Below are 25,074 nucleotides of genomic sequence, written 5' to 3'. Positions count from 1 at the left end.
TTTAGAGAAACAGAGTCTGTAAAAGATACTTTATCTGGATCCCATTACAAAATCATCAGCAAGTAAAACTGTGTGTATGATTTTTCTGCACTGCATGTCAGGACACAGACAGAATGGGCCATCTAAGATAAAAATCTGAGGCTCCTCTTTTGACTCAGTTTTTGATCCCCACCTTTCTTAGAATTCTTATTGGAGAGCTTTGAAGTGGCAGACCAGCATCTACTGAGTTGATGATTCCTCTCCTTGATAATTGAGAAGCCTGAATTCTAACAAACATTACTTAGATAAGATTGCATACTTAGATTAGAACTGGTGCCTTTAGTAGGTGAGCATCTCCATGGGGTATTTCTGCTCCCAGAGTTATCCCCTACTAAATTGGTGGTTGGAATTTGGCCATTTGTCTTTGCACCTTTACTCTTTAGACTTCAATGGGTTATGTGTGATTCATTACCCCTTCACAGCTGTGACTCTTTTTTGTGTTCTTTGCTTGAAATCAGTATATAATAAACTCCCAAGCCCACAGAATTCAGAACAGCATGGGCTAACCACTAGTCTAGTTGTTCTCATTTTCTTTCTCCTGCTTTAACCATCCTATGCCACCACGCCACTCAGGACCCCAAAAATCATATAGAGACTGGCCCCCTATAAATAGGGAAATAGTGACTACAAAAAAAATCAATATGACTTCCCTAAGAACAAAGTATGGCAGATGAATATCAATTCATTTTTGACAGGATCACTAAACCAAGAGATGGGGGAATATTAAATTTGTTTAATATTAAAAACATTTTAATAGAGAATTTTATAATATTATCATTGAAAAGATGAAGAGATATAAACTAGATTATAACAGTTGAATGGATTTTGAAGTCATTGGATGACTGGTTTCAAAAAGAATTTATTAATGGTTAATGTCTATATGGCCAAAGGTGTCAAATGAAGTAACCCAAAACTTGGTCCTGTGCTGCTTAACAGTTTTATCAATGATTTGGCAGACATAGAAAATTTGATCATCAAGTTTTCAAATGAAAGAAAGCTATGAATCAATTAAATTCTAAATGGAGATTAGAGCAGTCAAGTCAATCAATCAGTTAATAAACTTCTGTTATGTGCTAGCCAAAGTTCTAAGTACTAAAGATACAAAAAGAGGCAAATGCAATCCCTACCCTCCAGCATCTCACAATCTAATCAGAGAGATAAGAAGCACAGAAATGCAAACAAGCTGATTTCTGGATAAACAGGAAATAATTAAGGTAGGAAGGCATTAAGGGTGTCTGGGAAAGATGTCCTGTAGAAGATGGTGTTTTTTTGAGGGACAGCATTTTTCTTTGTGAAAAAATTTATTTAATTGATTTAGAACAATTTTCCTTGGTTACATGATTCATGTTCTTTTCCTCCTCTTTTCCCTCCTCAATTCCCCCTCCCTGTAGCCAAGGAGAAATTTCACTGGGTTGTACATGTGTCATTGATCAAGACCTATTTCCATATTATTGATATTTGCACTAGGGTGATTGCTTAGAATCTACATTCCCAATCATGTTCCCATTGACCCATGTGGTCAAGCAGTTGTTTTTCTTCTGTGTTTCTACTCCCACAGTTCTTTCTCTGGGTGTGAATAGTGTTCTTTCTCCTAAGTACCTCAGAATTATCCTGGATTATTGCATTGCTGCTGGTAGAGAAGTCTATTACACTTGATTATGCCACAGTGTATAGTCTCTGTGTATAAGATTCTGCTCTTTTTGCTCTGTCTCAATTCCTGGAGGTCATTCCAGTTCACATGGAATTCCTCTAGTTCATTATTCCTTATAGCACAATAGTATTCTATCACCAACTGATACCAAAATTTGTTCAGCCATTCCCCAATCCAATTTTTTGCCACTACAAAGAGCACTGCTACAAACATTTTTGTACAAAACGTTTTCCTTATTATCTCTTTGGGGTATAAACCCAACAGTATTATGGCTATATCAAAAGGCAGGGAGTCTTGTAAAGCCCTTTGAGCATAGTTCCAAATTGCCATCCAGAATGGTTGGAACAATTCACAACTCCACCAAGCAATGCATTAATGTCAGGGGGACAGTATTTTTAAAAAGCCAAAGAATTTTATAGGCAGGGATGAGGAGAGAGGAAATTCTAGGAATGAGGGACAGCCATAGAAATTTCACAGAACTGAGAAGTTGAGAGTCATTCATGAAATAGTTATAATGTTAGTACTGCTAGGTTGAAGAATACATGGTAAGATGTTAGGAGTTTAGAAAAGTTGGAGGGAATTAGGTTAGGAAGGGCTTTGAATGCTAGGGGATTTTGTATTTTATCCTGGAGTTGGTAGTAGTTAGGAGGTGATAATAGTAGTTAATTAAATAGGGAAATGAAAAAATCAGACTAAAGTTTTAGTTAATTCACCTTGGTGAAAGAATGAATTGAAGTTGAAAGGGGCCTGAGGCAGGCTGACCAACAAACAGGCTTTTAAGTTTGTTCAGGGGTGTGGTGATAAAGTCCTGTACTAGAGCCATGGCAATATTAGAGAAGAGAAGGGATAATATTCAAAACAAAGGTGAAATCAGCAGTCCTTGGCAACAGATTGGATATGGGAATGGGGGAAAGAGATAGTAAGGAGTTGAAGTAAGGCTAGTTTGCTAGCTTGAAGAGGAGGATGTTGCCCAAGATTTTAACAGGGAAATTAGTAGAAGGAAGAAATTAGAGGGAAAGATAAGACTTTTTCTCAATTTTCTTTCTCAATATTTCTGCATCCTTTAACCCTATTGACCACTATCTATTCCTCGGTACTCTCTTCACCATTGTTTTTCAGGACACCATTCTTTCCTGGTTCTCCTACTACCTATCTGGATATATCTTGAGTTTAAGATGTCTACCAAATATCCGGTTTAAGATATCTAAAAGGTTCATTTGGAGATGCAAGATTGGAGGTCACAAGAGAGGTTAGGGCAGGATAGGTATTTTTGAGAATCATCAACTAATAATATCGCCAAATGAAGTAGTATAAAGGTAGAAGAGAATAGGGACCAGGATGGAAAACTGTGGGACATCAATGGCTAGAGGACAAGATATATTTAAAGATTCCATTAAAAACAAATAAATAAACAAGCAAACAAATAAATGAATGAATAAATAAATAAAACCTTAACAGGAATGATTATATAGGCAATAGTGTTAAAGGATGCAGAGATGTCAAGAAGAATGAAAATTGCTAAATTAAGAGATGACTGGTAACTTTAAAGAGAAAAAAATTGATGGAATAAAGAAGTTGGAAGCTTGATTGTTAGAGAGTTAAGAGAATAACAGAAGAGTTGAAGTATTTATTGGTGGATGATCTTTTCAAGGAATTTAGTCATAAGAGGTAGAAGGTATTATTGGGGGTGGAAGGGCTAAGTAGGAGTTTTTTTAAGAATGAGTGAGGAGGAGAAGTTACTGAGTGACTGAAGTAGAAAGAGAAACTCAAAATGTCAATGGGGAGTAAGGAATATTCCATCATCCCCACCTTTAACCAGTAAGCCAAGTAGAATTAACAATGGAGCAGTCATTATTAGAAAAGGTGGCTAGAGTTTTTGTTGTCAGGAAAGATAAGGAACAGTAATAACTAGAAGTTGGGAGGAGTGGGAGAGGAAAGGATTTGGAATGAAAGTTTGTTGCCTAAGGAAAAAAAAAACATTCCAGATGGCATAGTTGAAAAGTTTGGTAGAGCATTGCATTGAAATTTATCAGATATAATTAAATAAAACTAAGTACCTGACTCTAAAAAAAAATCAACTTAATCAATATAAGAAAATAATGGTTAAAACAGCATATAACTGAAAAATATCTGGAGGTTATCATAGACTATTTTTTTAAACCTTTAACTTCTGTGTATTGACTTATAGGTGGAAGAGTGGTAAGGGTAGGCAATGGGGGTCAAGCGACTTGCCCAGGGTCACACAGCTGGGAAGTGTCTGAGGCCAGATTTGAACCTAGGACCTCTAGTCTCTAGGCCTGGCTCTCAATCCACTGAGCTGCCCAGCTGCCCCCATTATCATAGACCATTAGCTTAACATGAGTAAATAATGTGATACAGCATCTAGATCAGGTAATGCAATGTTGGGTTTTGTTAAGAGGGGCTTTAGATTTTTCCTTGAGTATTTTGATCATTTTGGGGTATCACAGTTAAAGAAAGACCTTGATGAACTGGAAAGTGTTCCTGGGAGGCAATCAGAATGATAAAAGACCTTCAGTCCATGCCCTATGATGATGGTTAGGTGTCAACTATGTTTCACCAGGAAAATTCATGGGAAATATGATAGCTATCTTGAAGTATTTCATGTTGTAGGAAGGATAGACTTGTTCCTTTGATTCCAAACTAGGATAAAGATAGATAGGTGTCTGTTGTATTTGGGAAGCTGTAAGATGACAGAGGTCTGTAGGATCAAATCTCTCTGATCCTTTGGTCTATGGAGAAGACACACATGCACAAACAGGCTTGACTGAAGGGAGGGGCAGGATCTTGCTGAGTGCTCCTTCATTTCCCTTCCCCTCCCACCAAGCAGTTAGAAAGTCAGTTACAATATGGAGGATGATCTGTTATCTTCTGGGCTCAGACAGTAGACTAGGAAAGACTAAACTCCTAAAGATGATAACTTTCTCTAAACTATTTCCCCACAGGATTGAATAGGAGAGAATAGGAGAAGCTTGATGTCTTTGAAGCTCACAGGCACAGAGGATAAGATATATACTAGGGCTACCAAGTAAGAGGAACTCAGCTTGAGGAAGTTGTGAGTATTTCCCTAAATATAACCAAGCACTGCTCCCAATTGATTAGTGGTTTAATGATAAGGTGGGAATGTGAAAGAAAGGAGAAGGAATAAGAATTGATAAGGTCTGGGAAGCACTCTAACTGTTATGTCCAAGCAGCCCCTCCCCCTAGAGGGAAAAGGTAACTTGAATAGCTAATCTGCTCTCTATCACTATAAATATTCTTCCTCTATATCTAAATAACTAAACCTAGGTAAACTGTGATGTAGTTAATGTCAAACCAAAGTAGAGCAGGTTGGCAGCTAGGAACTAAAATGGCTTTGCTCAGATTCAAGCCTCAAGCCCCAAGAGCAACCCAGGACCCAAGACCCAGCAAGCAGAGTGTCCTGCCTACCTCTCATCCCAAGACTCCAACACCTTAACTGCCTTAACTGCCTCCCTCTCAGAGTTCTTAGGAGGCCCTCTGGAATTCTGAGTTTTGGCCTGAACCCCTCTCTGCAGGTCAAATCCCTCTCTGCAATATGAATCTCACAGTGTCATAGAGGATAAATCTGTGAAGTAGGAGTCAGGAATACTAAAATTTAAATCTGGGCTCACACCCATACAACCTCTGAGACTCTAGGTATCTCTCAGATTTATTTTACTCATCAGCCAATAAGGATAATGTAATAACCTTTTCTCTTAAGGATTAAAGGAGTTATCATTTATAAAATATTCTGAAACTTAAAGCTCTACTTTCTTCTTCCTCCTCTTCTTACTATATTTTTATTATGCAAAGAAGGCATTTCATGCTTGATACTGATAAAAAGTGTCTAAACATTTAAGAGTTGTCCAAAAGTGAAATGGGTTGCTCTGCTGAATATTGAATTCTCCCTCACCCTGTTTTCAAGAAACAGCTAGATCATCATTTGTTTTTTTTTTCTTTTTATTATAGAGATTCCTATTAGAATAGGAGCTGAAGAAGGTGGTCATTGATATCACTATTCCCAAATTTTGTGATTCTGGGAAAGAGAGTAAGGAAAGTTATGGTATTAGCTTCCAATAACCCTTACATTTTTATTTGAACTCTGTAAAAATATAATTCAATATAATATATTAAAATCTATGGAGTACATTTTATTATCATTAATGTGAATTTCATGCCACTATTGTCCTGAAATCTAATAGCATGCAATATGTCAATCTGAATGCTTTGTAAGTTAAAATGATAACTGTAGCTCCTTCAGTGATTCAGCATATTGTGAAATCAACCGAAGACTGGTTTGTTTTGTTTATTTTGTCTATTTGCTATATCTAGCACCGTGCCTTGAACATACTAAGCACTCAATAAATGCTTGCTGAAATGAGTTCTTTAAGATAAAAATCATTGCCAATTAAAAATATTCTATTGATTTTGAACAGCTTATAATAATTTATCTAATGAAGAAACATAATAAATGTTTCCATATCCCTTAATGAAGTAAGCATAATTTCAAACAAAATCAGTTGTATAATTACCAAGCTCTGACAACCATTCATCTGTTTAGTAACAGGAAAAGGTAATGTTCCTTCAGTACTCAAAAGCAATTAGCTAATGTGAGCCTTGGCTAACTACCCCCAGATGTCCAAATGTGAAGGATCACTTCTGACTCATAGCAATTTATAAGATGCTTTTTATCAAGAAATTACACTGTAGTCAAAACAGGCTAATTAATAGTTAGAGACCCTCTGTGAAGATCTAAACAAAGGGAAGAAGGAGAATAATCCTGTTCTGTAGATTTTAAAACATATTTATATAGGGATATAAAATGCTTTTATTTTTTATCACATTTGATAAATGAAGGAGCTTGGAATATGTGAGACAAAGTTTGTTAATGTAAGGTCCTCTTTAAATATGAGGGAGGGGAAAATAGTTGGTATGTTATCACGATGATGTCTTCATTTTTACTATTTTCACTTTTATTATAATTTTTAGCTCCTTAAGGTTTGCAGTTCAAATTGTGCTTTTAATACTAGTTATGTAACTGCAAACAAATCATTTCACCTTTTAATATAAGGTCTCTTTAAATATAGGGGAGGAGAAAAATAGTAGGCAAGTTAACAGAATGATGCTTTCATTTTTACTATTTCTCATTTTTATTATAATTTACAGCTCCTTATGTTTTGCAGTTCAAATTGTACTTTTGATACTAGCTATGTAACTGCAAAAAATCACTTCACCTTTGTTTATCAACTTCTTAAGATGGATCAGCTAAGTTACACATGATTTTGGATCTACATCAAGTAATAGAGTCCTCCTTTTGAGGGATGTGTGGTATAAGAAATAGATAATAGTGTTTCATAAAGGGAAATATATAGTAGGGGTCTCTTCAGAAGCAGATATTTTTAAGTTAACCACTAAAAATAATTTTAAAGAATGGAAAAAAAACTTAAATTTTTTCTATAGAAATTTAATAACATTTATTTTTGCTCTAAATATCATTTTCAGTTCTGACATTACAGATTGATCAGTGATTTGTAAAAGGAATTCTTAAAAACAATGAATAAGTAATTAATTACTTAACAAACCTAAAAGTTTCGATCTTGAAAAACTAGAAGACTTTAAGTGAAGAATATATATTAAATTTCAGGAATGTCAGTTCAGAGAAAAAAAAGTAAATGAGTTCTGCACTCCTATTAACACTGAGGAAGATATTTATTTCCTTTTATATTCAGAGCAAAAGTCATCACTATCAGGATCACAGCATGTCATCCCTAGGAGAGCATGTTCCAAAAAACTGTGCTTTGTAGGGTTGTGGGAATAGAAGACAGTGCCATGCTCAAATAGATACAGGCATATGATCAGGAATAGACTTTGAAAAAAGTTTATCTCCAAATCCAAAGCTCATTTCATGATATCACAATACTCTTAGAGATGTAGAGTTTAATTGCTTCTCAGTGTATTTGGGTTATTGAAGTATAGAGATCTGTCTCTTGGCCCATGATATAGTAAATGTAGTAAATTCGTTATGAAGGCTATTATTAAGATTTAAAAGTCACCAAAAGCCTCCTTTATCCAAAATGGTTGGCCCAGCTACAATCTAACTAATTGATCCCTAGAATTCCTAGTATCAAGATCCTTTCTTAAGGAAAAACCCAGGAGAACCTATAAGAGAAAACATAACTCACAGTGAATGGGATAAAGCAGAGACTATTTTGAAAAATATTAAGAAAAAATGGTTAGAAGTAACGAGTTTTTGATAATTAAGTAGCTTTGGAGTAAAAAATGCTAAGCAGTATCTATAGGGACAATTCAGTGTCAAAGGGCAGTGCCAAATAGAGATTGAGGGTAAGGGAGAATAGAAGACAAATTTTCCCATTTCATAGACTGGTACAGAGTATGCATCTTCCAGAGCAAGAGGAACCATCACCACAAATGGCGCTATTTACCTAAGCAAATACCGTGCTGCAACAGAGCCAGAGGTATTTGTTCTTTAGGATGTGGATAAGGTTTAAGTTAAGTTTTTTAAATCCATCACAGAAAAGCAACTCTATTATATAATACCTTTAAGAAAACTTAACTTTTAAGATTAAAATATTTTAGAAGTAGATCAAAATAGTATTGGTTTCTTGCAATAGGGAGTTTTTTTCTGGTTCTCATTCTGTGCAAGTAAGCATAAAAATCCATCCACATGGAATATTTTGAATTTTGCTTATTAAGCTATAAATTTTATGTTTTCAATTCAATTCAGTATATATTGTCTCCTATATGTAAAATGCAATATGCTGTCCAAGGCACAAAGATAAATAGAACCAAGTCCCAGCCTGACTAAAGCTTACAATAAGACAGTTTAAATCCCTAATTAAAAAATATACTTGTTTAAAGTTTTGAAAATGTTCTGCTCTGTGTTAGCCATACAGACAATGTAAGAAGAAAAAATTCTAAAGAATTTTGTTTTCTGGTTACCCTAAACCATTTTCTCCAGCCAAAATTATCAAGACTATATTAGAGATATAATTACATGAAAGTCATTATATCTATTTTGTTCACTTCTTTAGCAGTCATATATTAATTCCATAACATGTACATGCACAAGGCTTAGTTACAGGGCATCTGCAAGATGATTTCCGACCTTATCCCTTGTCACTCTTCTCTATCAACTCTACGAGCCAGTAAAATTGGAATATATGTGTTCCCTAAAAGTACCATGGGGATTATCAACTCTATACTTTTCTTTTTGCTGTTCCTTGTACCTAAAATACTTAAATTGTCCTTTTTCCTATTAAATTATTTGTGCCTAACCATTGACAGTTTCCAGAATTTAGGCAAAGACATACCTATTCTGGATTTCACAGATTTTGTTTTGAACTTCTCCTATTTGCTTATTACAATGGTAATTATGATAGAAAAGTTGCTCATTATAATTTTCAGAAAAGTAATAAGGTGAATATTTTATCTTATTTATTACATCTTTTATTCTTAATCCAGAAAAGAAGTAGCATCTTAAGAACAAAAGAACGTTCCAAAGTCTTCTCTATAATAAGCTTAAAGAGATATAGATATGCCTATGAATTATTCTTAGAAATTATCAGAAAAAATCAAGGTAAAGAGGTAAATGAATAATTAAGGGAAAAAGATAAAGTTATTAATTTATACCAATTATTTAGTAAACCAGCACTGTGCTTAAGTGTTAGGTATGCAAAAAAAGGCAAAAATAGTCATGCAACTAAAGAAACTTTACAGTCTGTTGTAAAGAAAAAAATTAAGTGGAAAAGGCTTTTAATAAAAAGCTCTCACTTGGGATCTCATCTTCTGGCATTTGTAACAAGGAATAATATACTATGTAGCATTTTTAGAGAATCTTCAGAACTTTCAAGAAGATACATACAAGCCAAAGTCCATCTACAAACATTTATTACAAAAATTCATGGGCCAATATTTCTCAGGCATCCTCAGGTTCTTTTTCTTTGGCATAAATGAGAATGGCTTTTCTATATGAATGCTCTTTTATGATTTTGGGCCAAGCATATTTTCATATTTTGAATATGTGGAAAACAATCTCATGACCTGATTTAAGAAAGCATATCTCTCATCTATTAATTTAAGAAATGATGGTAGTAATATTGAAGATGAGTGAACTTTGCTTAAATATTTGGTCCAGTGTTAACTTAGGCCATGATATCAATATAAAGCATCTACAAAGAAAATGTCCAATCTTATTGCTTCTTACTCTTACTTATATACTTAGTTATAGCATCAATAACTAAGTTATTTAGTTATAGGAAATGAATTTCTATGAAAAATTAAAATTCATTTATTGTAATTTTGTATTTGAGTTCACTTAAATGATTTTTACATATAAGCATATGAATTTATATAAAACAGGTTACAAAACACATGTGATTATAAAGTATTTGAAATATTCTTATCTTTCCAAAAGCTTATTAAAAGTCATTAATTCTGTTGTTTCTGATTGTCAAAATTATTTTTAAATATAGTTTCTCTTTCTAACAGCAGTAGAATGAAAGCTCTTTGATAGAAAAGAATATGTTGAGTCTTTTTATTTCTCATAGAATGTTGCCTGACACACAGTAGTCACTTAAATGTTTGAAGAAGGAATGGAGGAAGGGAGGGAGGAAATAAGAGAAGGAGAAGTAAAGGTAAAGAGAGAGGGAATGATGAAAGGGAGGAATGGAGGAAAGGAAGAAGGAAAAGATTGAAAAGAAAGAGAGGAAGGGAGAAAAAGGGAAGGAAAGAAGAAAGGGAATGAAGATATATTGAATATTTAAGCCAGAAGCAACCTTAGAAATGACTTCATTCAATTCCTTCTTTTTAAAGATGAGGAAAGTAGGTTATATTACTTGAGGAAAGTCACAAAGTGACATTAATGAAGAGATAGTACCTGATCCTGGTTCTTTTGTCTCCCAGTCTACTCTCCATTCTGTTTATTTACAATGACTTACACTTCAAAGCTCAAACTGGTCACTGAGAAAATCTTGACGTTAAATTAAAAGAGGATCTGAGTTATATGTTACTTACCACGACAGATTGGCCGGTGGTCACTCCATGCTGCTAGTGTCTCTGTGACTCTCTGACATGTTATGCTTTTGGAACCCTGAAGCACATAATTATCTTCACAGGAGAACTGGACATTTGCCCCCACCCTGAGGAATCAAGAAGCAAAAAACAGAGTGTATGAGATATGAAGACCAGATAAACCAATATGATACCTGTTGCTCTTTTCATAATAAAGCTAAAAACTGGCAAATATGAATAAGGAAAAGGAATCTTAAAATTGGGGAAAATGTTTTATTTGAAAAAAGACAAACATCTGTAGCATTCCATCAATTTAGGAGAAAATGGGACAAAATAATGTGTTTTAAAACAACACATATCAATTATAGTCAAAGGAAGGTCACATATTATATTTGGGAAATATTTCTCCCTGGAAAATCCTTTCCCAGCCCATTTTAATGTAATCCATCCAAGCTACAGTTACATGAAAAATCACTTTGGCTCCAGTGCTACATCTGAAAACATGAAGCTTTGAGGTTGTGAACATTGACAAAACACTAAAACAGAATAACAATTCAGCAGGTGCATAAGAAAATGTTCAAGTCATAAATCAGATATGAACACACACCCAATTACTTCTTCTGAGCCTGACATTTGGCATTAAGCATAGTGCAGCACTATTTTATATTGTGACAACTATCCTCTTTAAGGTGCAAATCCTGCCCATGTTTCCTTTTCATCTTCCCACAGGGACTGGAAATGAAGGAGAGAAGTAACAGAAGTGGGAATGTGCTCAGAGAGAGAAAAGGGAAGAAAAAGGGATGTTTTCCTTCTCTGCATACTTGAAAGTATAAATCCCGTAACTTTCATTATACTTAAACACACATATTTGTATATTAAACACAAATACACACTCAGGTACACATTGGTTTTTGTTCCAAATCTCCAATTTCATTTATCTCCCTCTAGCAAGGAAGAATGACGACTCAGAGTTTATGGTAACACGGGAGGATGCAGTCACTTATCCATGATTACAAAGCCAGTATATGTCAGTGGTTACACTTGAATCCAGACCCTCCTGAAGCTAAAGCTTGCTCTCTTTTCAGAATGTCATGTTGACACTTACATGGACACATAAAAAGACATACAGACATATACACACCCGCCTATACACACAAAGGATTTTTCTGCAGATATATGTACTATATATGTGAATATATCATATAGAGTTACCAATATAAATTTATATTTAACAAAAGGTAGAAATCTATTTGGATATGCCTACATTCGGATGTCTACATAAGAGGCAATTATGTGTGTAAACATATATAATGAATGTAAAAATGTATACAAATAAATATATGCATATGTGTGTAGGCTTACACACATGTAATTATATTTTCTATGTGCATAAATGTATATAGAAATATATGTATATACACATATAAACATATAGATATGTCTACTCATATAGACATACACATATTTCTATGGCAATGTGCATAAATATACTTTATAATTGCTTTAAAAATATTTAAAGTACCTAATAGGAATGAGCAGCACTAGATGGATAGCCTGAGTGGTGCATTGATATCACGAATAAGTGGAAATCATCTTACAGAAAGTGGAACTTCTTTGCAGGATTTAAGGGAAAACAAGGGCAAGAATGGCATTGAATGATAAAGCATGGAGGGGTCTGTATTAGCATTTACATACATATACTGAGTGAGTTTCCACATTGGTAAATTCTTCAGCACCTATAGCATGTCAAGGTTTGTAAAGTACTTTCCAAAACTTATCTCATTTTATCCTTCCATCATTCCTGGGAAGAAGGTCCTTTAATATATCACATTTTACTGAGGCAGGGATAGCCTGCAGGACTTGTCCTGGATTTCACAGCTAGAAAATATCTGGGCCAGGTTTGAACTTGGTCTTTCTGCCTGCAAGTCCATCACTCTATAAACTGTACCACCTAACTAGAAAATACTTGTTAACTGGTTGATTAGTCCATGAAAGTATAAAAAATAATAAATGATGAGAATTAAAATATAAGGAAAACTCGGATTGTAATTTAAGATTTAATGTGTGTATATGTATGTATGTACAAATACATGTGTATGTACACATATGTATTTAACAATGAAGCACACATTTTCATAACATAATGGTTAGCCAATTATGCTTCAATTAATCTTTTCATGTAAATATGGATGAGAGACTACTCACAAATCATCATCCATAAAACCAAGTCCAATATCCTTATACATCCTTCCACATTTCTAATATGCCTATTTTTATCAGTAGTGTCATCACTCCTTATATTCTAGGCCAAAAGTTTTGTAGTAATATTCATTTTTATGCTGCTTGAAGGCAAGTTTCGTATTTTATTTATCCATCTTTTTATTCCCTGAGGGGGTATACTCTTTACTCTCAATTTAGTATATTTTCAATAAATATTAATTGAATGAATGAATGAATGACTCCTCTCTTCATCAACCCGTAGATACTGTCAATCACTAAGTCCTTTTGACATTTCAACTATGTCACCCCTTCTCCTTTCCTACTTCAATTATCCTAATCTCACTGCTTTAGATCCAGATAATTATAAATTCTCTTAACTAACTTTTAATCACAGCTCTTTCCAGTACATCCAATACTCTATTACCAGAGTCATTTTCTTGAATCACTGCTTTCATCATAATCTTCCTCTAAGGATTTTCTATTACCATTCCTATCTAGTCTGCCACAATCTAATATTCATGTCCTCTGCTAACTTTACTTTACCTACTGAATATCATCTTCTATAACTCTGCCAAACTAACCTTCTGCTCTAGGCTAATTTATTTCATTACATTCCAAGCTCATCTTCACTTCTGGACCTCTAGTTAGGTTTTTGTCCCTTCTCTTGTATATTTGTTTAAATGAGACATGAATTATAGTTTTGTTTCAAGCTCTAATTATTGCCTCCATGTTAAATCCAGTTTTTGCCTGACCTCACTTCATAAGTTATAGAAAATAAAAATGGCAGTCAATGTAACAATATAGTATTGTCTGAATATGACAAGTGAAAAAGCGACAAAGCAATGTAGTGACAATCTGTTGCAGTAATCTAACTCAGGCTTAGTTCATGAAATTTAATAGGTAGATTTAATGGTAGAAAGCAGGCATGATAGGCATTCTTTCCAAATGATCAATTCACATTCTGAGTCAAGTTTTCTATTAGATAACAAGAACAATAACACAATAGAATTTAAAAGTTCTGCTACCATTTCATTTTCTATTAATACGAGCCTCAAGTCTCTTTGAATTCCCTGATTTCTCTGGCATATATTTCTATTTGTCAAATAGAAAATGAATTAGTCTAGAGAATAAGGGCTGAATTCATGATTTGATTTTCGTGAAATGTTCCCCTGTGGGGAAAAAGAAGAAAAAGCACTGGGAGAAATAATTACTGGTAGGTACCCTTTAGTCAATAATTAAAAAGTTTAGAATAATTGGGAATTATTTTACACAGCATTATGATTGAAGGAAGCAGTATATACCTGACAAATAACCAAAATTGGAGGGCATAAAGCTATAAAATGTGAGATATAAACATGTAGTCAGATGTTTATGTTGAACTTAGATTGAGAGAAAGGTAAGTAAAAAGTTAATCTAACTTAAGTATTCTGCTATTTAAAGTTTCAGGACAAAAGGGAAATATATTTTCTCATCTGCCTTACTTATCATTTGTATCGTCTCATCTGGGAATTTTCAAATAAATCGTCTTACTTATAATAATTATTTTTATTTCATGTTTTTCTAAATGCCACACCCTAAAATAACTCCAAGTATTTATGTATTTATGTATTTATTTAGCAGCTATTTCCTACATACTTATGGAAGGACTTGACGTATCTTGCAGATTAAAACATTACAAAGAAGAATAAAAATGAACCAAATCTATACGAAAGAAGCAGATGTAAAAGTTTCAAAGGAGTAGAACTCATCAGTTATAAAATTTAAAGAATATGGCTGACTTTCAGATTTATGAAATCTAAGGGAAAATATGAAAAAAGAAGTTTTATCAGAGAAAGCTTGTAAATTCATATTGAGACAAAATTTTTACTAAGAAAAATCTCAAGCTGAATTTTATTGTAGACTAGATATGGGTTAACATTAAATATAGTATCTTCCACTATTTTTTAGCAAACATCTAGGAATTCTTTTTTAACCATAAGTTTTTCATAATTATGTTATTTTGCTAATGGATGAGGTTTTATTTTTTTCTTCGGAAAATATTAGTCACCTGGACCTCAGGGTATAGGAAAAGAGTAGACAACCTATGGTAAAGATCATAATTCGCTACTAACCACAAAATGTTCTATTCCTCAGTCCTACTATCGTTGAAATTTTCTATCCACTGAATGCATATTAATTAAACTTCTGCTGTATGCAGAACTCCTTAACTTCCAGATGTGTTACAAAATTAATCTAGGATACCATCCTTGTCTTCTTGGATCTCATGTTCTAGTGAGCAGTATGACATAAACATGGGAAATTATCTCATGCAATATTATTTTACAAGTATACATAAAATCCTAATCAGAATGAATAATGAATCCCTGAGGCAGGTGCTTGTATACAAATTTGTACTATTCAAAGTTATAATATAAAATGTGATAATTGGTTCCAACCTAATGGAAATATGCAGTTCAAGTTCAAATACTGTGACCTCTTCAGGGAAATTCATTATTCATGTTAATTGGGACCTAAATATGTTTAAGAAGTACATAACAAAGTTCTAGGTGAGAACAGAGGGAAATGATTATTTCCAGAAGGCTTACCAAATTTCATGAAGGAGATGACATTTGAGTTGATCATTAAAGAATGAGCAGGAATCCAATGGCTGAGAGAGATGTTTGTAGAAACAAGGAACAGCTAATAGCAAAATTTGCATTTTATACATGCTACAGACCTTGCCAGTAGCATGAATGATCAATGTATAACTTTGATGAAGGTCCATAGGACTAAAGAGATTCCTGAATGCTTATTTATGAATACTGAGTATGTAGAATATAAATTATTGTAATTCTCCAAAGAACTCCAATTATTTTTATATACAAAAAAATTTGATATTATTTTTCAAGGGGAAGAATACTCAAGGAAACTGAAATAAGCACTATCTGATGGCAACCTAAAGCAAATTGATGCCAAATTAAGAGAAAATCTAAAGGAAATTCAGTTCAAGACAACTAAAATCGTTATAATAATCTGTCTCATAATTTTTAAGTGGATTGAGATAGACTTTAGAAACTGACAATAAAAACAAAATTCTCTCAGCTGTTAAAATAGCTACTTTAACTTCCCTGTTGTAAAAATCACCAACTGGATTTCAATCAGTTTCGTTTAAGGTTCTCAAAAGTTTTGTTTTCAGTTTGAATGTTAGTAGGAGGACCTTTATCAATTAACTAAAAGAAATTGTTGTGCCAAAAAATGAAAATAAACACTTAGTTCCCTAAGCAATAATAGCTGACATGTATATAGATATAGTATTTGAAGATTTGGGAAATAGTTTTACAATTTTTTCTTCATTTGATGCTTATAATAACCCTGTGGGATAAGTTCAAAAGATATCATTGTCATCCTTGTTTTTATTGAAGGATCTGAGAGACTGAGATTTTATCCTCATTATATAGACAGCAAGTGTCAGAGACAAAATTTGAACCAAAGTTTCTCCTGATTCCAAGGTTGGTATTTTTATTTATATTCACAATACTACAATTGCCTCTGGTCAGTGCTGATTTCCATTTGAAGGTATACATGGAAAAATTAATCACATTTTAAAAATCACTTGCATCCACATGAAGTTATCATTTTCTTGAGAATATGCTTCATGGAAGTAGGGAAGGTGATGAAAGGAATCTATCAATGCCACAGAATTGCCACTTTTATTCAGTCTTTTCCTTCTGTTACCTATTCTTCTGAAGCTAATGATAGGCAGAGCAGTTGGAGGACTTTAAGTGATGAAGTTGATAAAAATTTGTTTTTACTGAAACTCTCTTAACACTGCTTTTTCCTCTTTTCTCTACTTGCTATGCCCTGGACATTTCAGAATTAACTGCCCAATCAGGGCTGAGTGGGGATAGGCCAATGGTTCAGGATTGGGAATGGAACAAAATGAAATATTTACAGACCATCTAGCAGTTAACACAAATAAGTTTGTTTCACCATACCATATTTACTAAGGATAAAGCAATGAGTTAGCTGGGCATAGCTATAGTGCTTCTGATGTTAGCATATTATAAGCCTGAAAGAGAAGTTCCTGGCTTCTCTTTTGTTGACTCTTGTATTTAAGTAAATAATATTTATTTAAAATAAAATAATATTTATTTGTATTTGTATGTAAACCAGGGAGAATTTAATTCATAGTTTGAGACTTAGTCTCTTGGACCAAATATATTGTGAGAACAGTTTTAATATCATTTAAAGGGAAAAAAATAGCCTAGCATTCATAGAGTAAATAGTGCTCTTATAGATCTTTGCAGATCACCATCAATAATAAGCAAATGAAAACATTTTAGGTGCTTCTTATATGACATCTATTATGCTACATGCTAGGGATAGAATTAAGCCAGACAATTTCTACCCTCAAGGATCTTATAAGTTAATCATGAAATGGTAACACATATTAGGGGAGTGATGACTAGGGAGGGAATTTTTTTTCTAGGAAGTGATGGAAAAAGTGAGTAGAACCACTGGGGAAATTATATGCCTTTTTCAGAAATGGTTTCTTGATATGATTACTGTTCCTAGCCAAGTGGTGAAAGAAACATACTTTGGAGGCATCAAAATAGTGCCTAAAAATTCTCAAGTACTTTAAAAATAGGAGTTCAAGATTTTATGGCAGGAGATGGAAACACCAGTTTTAAGCAAGAGGCCTAGGGTGGACAATGTAGTCTAGCAACATGTCATAATAGTGGATGGAAGAAAATTATTTTCTCTCTCTCTCTTTCTCTCTCTCTCTCTCCCTCTAGAACACCACTTTCAAATATTTAACTGTGCATCTCAGTCTGTGTTCCAATAATAATTTGATATTTCACAAGCTCTGTGATATGTATGATCATTGTGGACACTTTCACCAATTATATAAATCAAACTCCTCTATGCTGCAAGAATGGACCACTTCCTTGTGTACACACACACACACACACACACATATATATATGTATATATGTATATGTGCATACATACATATATGATAATATATAATTTCAGGTACATAATTTATCATTAGTTATGTGCTATACAAGACACCTTTCTATGAGGGTTTCTTTATTGCCCCTTGAGGTACCAGCAATTTTCCTGAAAACTCTTAGGGAAAAAAGAAAGCAACAAGGAAAAAAAATAGTTACCAACAGATCCTCTTCAGTCAATAAAAATTAGAGAAATTAGTGAAAGTCATACACTAATACATCGGTGTATGATGGTTTTCAGTAACACTTTTTGAAACCATATTTGTATGGAGTCATAAAGTACAATGTGAAAATTATTAATATATGACCAGATGATTAGGTTAAACTATTAGAGTAAGAGAAGATGAATAACCTATTATTTCTTCAATATGTTTCAAAGTATATGTTGCCTTCTATCAAAGAACTCATAGTAGCAGAGATAGGAAATAAATAAGAATAAAATACAAAATGGAATAAGTGAAGTACATATGAAAATTATAGAGTAATATGAGAGGTCAAAGGAGAACAAGAAAGATTTCATCTGAGTGGTAAAATATGAACCAATTCTTCAAGGATGGAGAGGAAGTGAGAAGAGGAAAATATGGAAAAGACTTGAAAAGTGTTGTGAGAAAAAATCAATGATGAGAAAACACAAAATGTTTTAAAAGGATAGTATCATCCAGTATGACTATAATGTAGGCTGTGGAAATTCAACAAATCAGTTTACCATGTATGCCTTAAGTACCAACTATAAGGAAGAAGAAAAGGAGAAGGACTGGAGACAGAGAGGAAGAAAGTGTTTACAGAGGGAGAGAGAAGAGAAGAAACCTCTTGCCTCAAGGGAATTGTATAAATTTTATATCTCCCACAGTATAATGAAAAATCTGCAAAGGAAGGTTTAAAAATATTTAATTGATGAATAAATGCTTATGTGCATTAAGCAGGAATAATTCAGAGTATAAAGACATGAATCTACAATAATAATAACACATCCACTAAGAATAATTAATATTTAAAAAGCATGTTAGGTTAATAAATAATTTTATAAACAATCAATCTTTATCTAAAACTTTGTGAGGTATCTATTCCAGGTATCATAATTCCTACTTTTCAGATGAACCAATTGGAGTTCAGAGACAATAGTTACTAAACATGGTTTCATAAGTTGTAGATGTCAGAGGCAGAATTTCAACATAGGTCCCAAGACTTTTTCTGGTCAAGTGCTCTTTCTATTATCCTATCTTTCCTCTAAAAAACACAAGCAGCATGTGGTAGAAAGAGCACTGACTCGGGTACCAGAGGGACTGTTGTTCATATCCTGTTTATTCTCTATGTGACTTTGGGGAAGTTATTTAACTCCCCTGGAGCTGGATCAGATGATCTCTGATGTTTTTTTCATCTCTTCATCCTCCTCCTGCTCCCCTCTTCTTCTTGCTCCTCCTCTGATTATATGATTTCTTAGATCAATTCTAGTCTTAAAATTTAGAAAATCATTCAGGTGATCCTAAGGCTACTAGTTCATCCTCCATTGGGGAAAATTGCCACCACATTTGAAAAATTTGTCAAGTTCTGAAAATTACATTATGTATTTAATTTAGAAATTTCTTTGTAATATCTCCCTAAATTCCAAATATGTATTTTGTTCCTAGGATTTGAGATGGCATAATATAATAAGTGCTTTAGTAGTTGATTAATAAAGGCTTATTTACCTCTTGATTTTGAAAATCATGTCATCCAATCCCACTCATCTCACAGAGGAGAGTGAGGTCTAGAGAAGTTGATTTGACCAAGGTCACACAATTCAGGAGGTAGGAAAGCCAGGGTTTGACCTTAGGTTCTGTGACTCTAAATCGAGAGCTCTTTGCAATGCACCACTCAGCTTTTCCTATCACCTCACAGATTCTCCAACAAATCATCCCTGTTTATGCTGAGGAAAAAGCTGAGCTACTCCACCTGACTGTGCCTAGTAAATTAAAAATCTAGCTGGAACAGATGGGACCAAGGAGGTTGAAAGACTATTTGCAAGTAAACTGGCCACAAAGCCAATAAAACTTCGTCAGCTCGTGCCTTGCAGAGTATCTCAGACAACACTATAATCAAAGAGACAAATGTGTAATGGCTGTAAATATTGGAGTGCTTTTTATTACTCTTTTGATTCCCTCGCATAATATGTCATTTCTGGGTCATTTTTTCCTTTTATAGCGACAGTCTTTAGAATCATCTCTTCAAGCCTTAAGGCAAGTTAGCACTACTGAAAATGCATTAGAGAATAGATTGATATCTCTAGCCTGAGGAAAGCAGAGAAAAGAAACTAATATTTTAGATGAATTTCAGAGCCTGGATGTTAACAATGGCACAACATAGCTTCCTTACAACAATCAAAATATAAGGAGTTTCAGGGGTCTGAGGTGCAATGTTTATGAAAGTGGCTTGAAATAACTAGGAAGTTCTAAACTGTGATCAACGTTTAAGAACAATTTATTTAGAAAAATGCACGAATCTTCTTTTTAGGGAAGTTTCATTTAAATCATTCTCACATATGGTGACCATATAGGGAAGAATTCTTTAATAAAACAAGATGAATTCCCTCTTAATTTATCAAGGTAATTAATTATGCAGGTTCATAATGAGATATGAAAAAAGTCATGACTATGCAACATGAATTTTATTAATGTTGTAATTGGTAGCATGACATGCTGGTCTTGGAGTCAGGAAGACCCTGGTTTGGATTGTATCTTTGAAACTACCTATGTCACCCTGAGCAAGTCAATTCATTCCTCAGACACTCATTTTCCTCATTCTGATAAAAATGAGGAAATGAGTACTTCTAATATGTATTTTACCTTCTCTCTGTTAGAATAAAGTAAGATAATGTGCTTTGCAAACTTTGGAACAATTATGGAAATGTCATTTACTACTGTTGCTCTTATCTTTTCATCTTATTCAATAAGATTCAGATAGAAATGGTCTTTAGGACATTCTTCTCATATTATCCTTTTATGTTTAATTTTTCATAGCCTATTATTGCTCAGTTATAAAATACTTGCTTTTTGCAATTGAATAAAGGATTGTAAGCTCTACTTCTGGAAACTCACTAAAAGTATCTTCAAGTGTTCCATTTGATGATATCTAAGTAGTTAACAGATGCCAAATATTTATAATATGCAATGATAGGCTGCACATTTTCTATCATTTCCTTTACTGTAAGAAACAATATAATGATTACAGAGAGGCAAGGGGAAACATGAACTAATGCAATGTGAAGTAAGTGCAATGGGGGAGGGAGAGATGAGGGCAATAGCAAAATGACTACAACAATGTAAGTGAACAGAACAACAGCAAATTAATAGAAACTTAATTCTTTGAGATTCTTTTGACAATGACTAACCTCAAAATGAGACCTGAGAGGCCACCTCTTCCTGCTTCTTCACAGAAATGGCCAGCTCTGAGTATGAAATACAGCGTATAACAGCAAACATTTTCAATATGTGGATTTGCCCTATTTAGTTTTTCTTCCCCTTCCCTCTTTATTTGTGATTTATAAAAGATTGTTCTTTGAGAAAGAGAGGGAGCTGATACACATTAGGTAATGTAAAAAAACAAGAGATATCAATATTTTTAAGTATAACTTTTAAAATAATTTCTTATAGCTATTACCTATTGATATTTATGTTATAAACTATTACATTTGTATAAAACATGTGCCTTATTTGTTATTATTATTATTGATAAGAATGAAGATGATGAGGAGGAGTAAAAGGAGGATGTAGAGGTCCAGGAAAAGAAGGATGCTTCTGAATCATATAAGGGAAGACATGGCTTAATAGTAGTTCATTGGGGAAAAAAGATTAATATTTTAATGTACTCCTATGACTACAAACTTAATAAGAACCAATAATAGGGTGTAGTAGCCTTAAAACCTAATGTCAATTAGTCAGTAAATAAACATTTATTAAGAATCATTTATATGTCTGTCACTATGATAGATAAGAATTGGGGATCAAAAAGTAGGGAATAGACAATTCTGTACTCAAGAAGCTCACAGGAAAGATGTTCAAACTATGTACAAAACAAGCTTATAAACATGTTCAACTGGAAATAAGCAATGGAAGGATGTCCTTAGATTTAAGAAAGTTTAGAAAAGTCTTTCTGTAGAATGTAGAACTTTACCTGGGACTTGGAGAAAACCAAGAATCCCAAGAGGCAGAGCTGAGCAGGAAAAGCATTCTAGGCATGAGGGACAAGCAATGAAAATATGTGGAAATCTGGAGATGTAGTGCCTTGACTGAGGAACAGAGAAGAGGCTGGTATTTCTGGTTACTGGTTCACAAAGTTCAAGGGGATGTAATGTGTAAGATGAAAGGAAAGGAGCTGGGAACAGGTTATGAAGAACTCTGAATGCTGAACAGGATTTTATATTTGATCTTGAAAAATGATAGGGAACCGTATACACTATATCATATTATGTTGTCTTTGTGTTAGGGACCAAGACTTTAAGAAAAGATAGTCACTCCTCTAAGAATAGATATCATTCACTCTTCTAAGATAAGATATTGATCATAGGCCCAGCCTTGCTTGGAGACAGTAAGACCCCACCAGAGATTTTCTATGCTCCCTTTCCGCATTCCTTTCCCCCTTAGTATCTGCCCACCCCCTTCTGTCCTCAGCTTATATATTCTTGTCATAGATCTCCAATAAACGAGCCTCGTATCCATCAAAACGACTCTGTGTCTTGCACGCGAGGTTTCCCCTCTTCTTCCCCTATGGGTAATTAGGTTGCCGTTTCCCCAGACCCCTCGGTTGTGTCCGGCTGGACCCGGACATCTTTGGAAGGGGGAAAGATGGGAGGGATGAAGAGAACATGGATTGCAAAATGACAGAAAATGATTTTTTTAAATGGTATAAACATGTAATCTGGAAAAACAAATTAAAAACCATAGGAAGGACCTGCAGGATTATGTGCATTTGTGCATGAATATATGAGTGTGTTTATGTAAAGGGATGACCACTTTAATAACTGAATTGAGGATAGAGTGAAGTGAAAAGAGATTTACAGCACAAGGAGAAAGGAAGACTATGGGACAATAGCTAGCTCTTTTATCAAACGTATAGTATCCAGAAACATAGAAGTAATAGTGCTAATGTATTTTTTATTTGTCAGACCACAGGCCACGTAATTATTTCTGAGATCCACATTCACTTTATGAGTAACAAGGGCAAACTGAAATTTGAATAATGAGAACAAGGCAGAAAAAGACCTGGAAACTATGGTGGAGTGGGGTGGAGGAGGGAATTGAAAGAAGATTTCCTTTAACCCTTTCAATATTTTGTTGATACCAATATATCATTTGGTCTGTTATTCCTCATTTCTCATTTGTAACCAGAGTATTTAGTCACATATTACACAACTCTTTGATGTCATTAAAAAGATCATGAAATAATTAAAAAGAATGGGCTCAAATAGAAGTATTACAGGAAAGAGAGCCAGATTAGCCATTTTATCATACTGGGGGTCACAATGTTCTGTGTCAGGGAAGCTATTCATAGAAAACTAAATATTCTTAGTTAGGGATGAAGTTATGTTCTTTTTCATAGTCTCAATTTCCCAAGATCTGAATTAAGATTTTATAATGAAAGAGATTATCAAAGCACAGGACCTTGTTATCTATCTTTTCAACATATAAACAATGTTTATTGGATAGTCTAAGAAAAAACAATGTAAAAATGTATTTTTAATTTAAACTTCAAAAGCACAGTAAACATGTTTTATATCTATTCACTGAGAAAAATCTGGTAAATTCCTATTTTCCCTTGGTAACCTGTTGTTACACATGAAATAAATTAGTATTATTTCCCCAAAAATAAAAATTTTAAAATGGGTAATGTGGTTCTCAGTCTCATTTCTACTTCCCTTTTAGCTCCATTCACCTTAATTAGAATGATCCTTTAGAAGTAATATCTATTTGCTAATAATCTCAGGCTTCAAATTTAATTATCTGAAAGTAACTGGATTGTGGCCTAACTAAAATTTTTGATCAAGAAAGTAAAGGCAGAGCTAGCCTATTTTTAAAATTCTTGTTATTTGTATAATGACACCAAATAAGAAAAATAAGTAAGAGCAAAGAAAACATAAGGCATATACTAAGTCTATTATTCCTATTTCCTTCTTTTCACTATAACAATTTCACTGAAAAAAGCAGGGAGAATTTCCCTATACCCTCTTCCATATTCTACTTAAATATATGAATTTTTTCTTATTTTTTGAAGCCTGCCTTTGGCATTTAGTTATATTCCTAAATTCATTTAAATATGTCAGTCTGAATCAATTTGATGACCGCTGCTTTATAGTACAATTTAATATCTGGTACCGCTAGTCCCCCCTTCCTTCACATTTTTTTTTCATTATTTCCCTTGATATTCTTGATCTTTTGTTATTCCAAATGAACTTTGTTATAGTTTTTCCTAATTCAGTAAAAAAGTTTTTTGGTAGTTTGATAGGTATGGTGCTAAATAGTTAAATTAATTTGAGTAGGATGGTCATTTTTATTATGTTACCTCATCCTACCCATGAGCAGTCAATATGTTTCCACTTGTTTAGATCTAGTTTTAATTGTTTGGAAATTGTTTTGTAGTTGTTTTCATATAATTGCTGTGTTTGTTTTGGTAGATAGATTACTAAGTAATTTATATTGTCTAGGGTGATTTTAAATGGTGTTTCTCTTTCTACCTCTTACTGCTGTGATGCGTTGGAAATTTATGGTAATGCTGATGATTTATGTTCATTTATTTTGTATCCTGCAACTTTGTTAAAGTTGTTGATTATTTCTACAAGCTTCTTAGTTGATTCTCTAGGATTTTTTAAGTAGACCATCATATAATCTGCAAAGAGTGATAGCTTAATCTCCTCATTGCCTATTTTTTTAAACATTAATATTTATTTTTTTGAAAAGTTAACATGGTTACATAATTCATGCTCTTACTTTCCCCTTCATCCCCCGACTTCCCCCTCTCCCCCATGGCAGATGTGTATTTCCACTAGTTTTAACATGTGTCATTGATCAAGACCTATTTGCAAATTGTTGATAATTGCATTTGTGTGGTAGTTTTGAGTCTACATCCCCAATCATGTCTGCCTCATCCCAT

At 33.6% G+C, this 25,074-nt stretch overlaps 1 protein-coding gene across 1 annotated transcript in view; it reads right to left on the bottom strand.

The window, feature by feature from the left end:
• Window positions 1-25,074, bottom strand: part of CSMD1 (CUB and Sushi multiple domains 1) — a 2,120,031-nt gene that overhangs the window by 832,501 nt on the left and 1,262,456 nt on the right. The window contains exon 10 of the mRNA XM_044659558.1: window positions 10,742-10,866. Coding sequence (XP_044515493.1) covers window positions 10,742-10,866 — 125 coding nt within the window. The remainder of the gene's footprint in view (window positions 1-10,741; window positions 10,867-25,074) is intronic.

Source organism: Gracilinanus agilis, chromosome 2, assembly GCF_016433145.1.
Source record: "Gracilinanus agilis isolate LMUSP501 chromosome 2, AgileGrace, whole genome shotgun sequence".
NCBI lineage: Eukaryota > Metazoa > Chordata > Mammalia > Didelphimorphia > Didelphidae > Gracilinanus > Gracilinanus agilis.
Note: the sequence above shows the minus strand (reverse complement) of the source record. Positions and strands in the feature narration are given on the sequence as shown.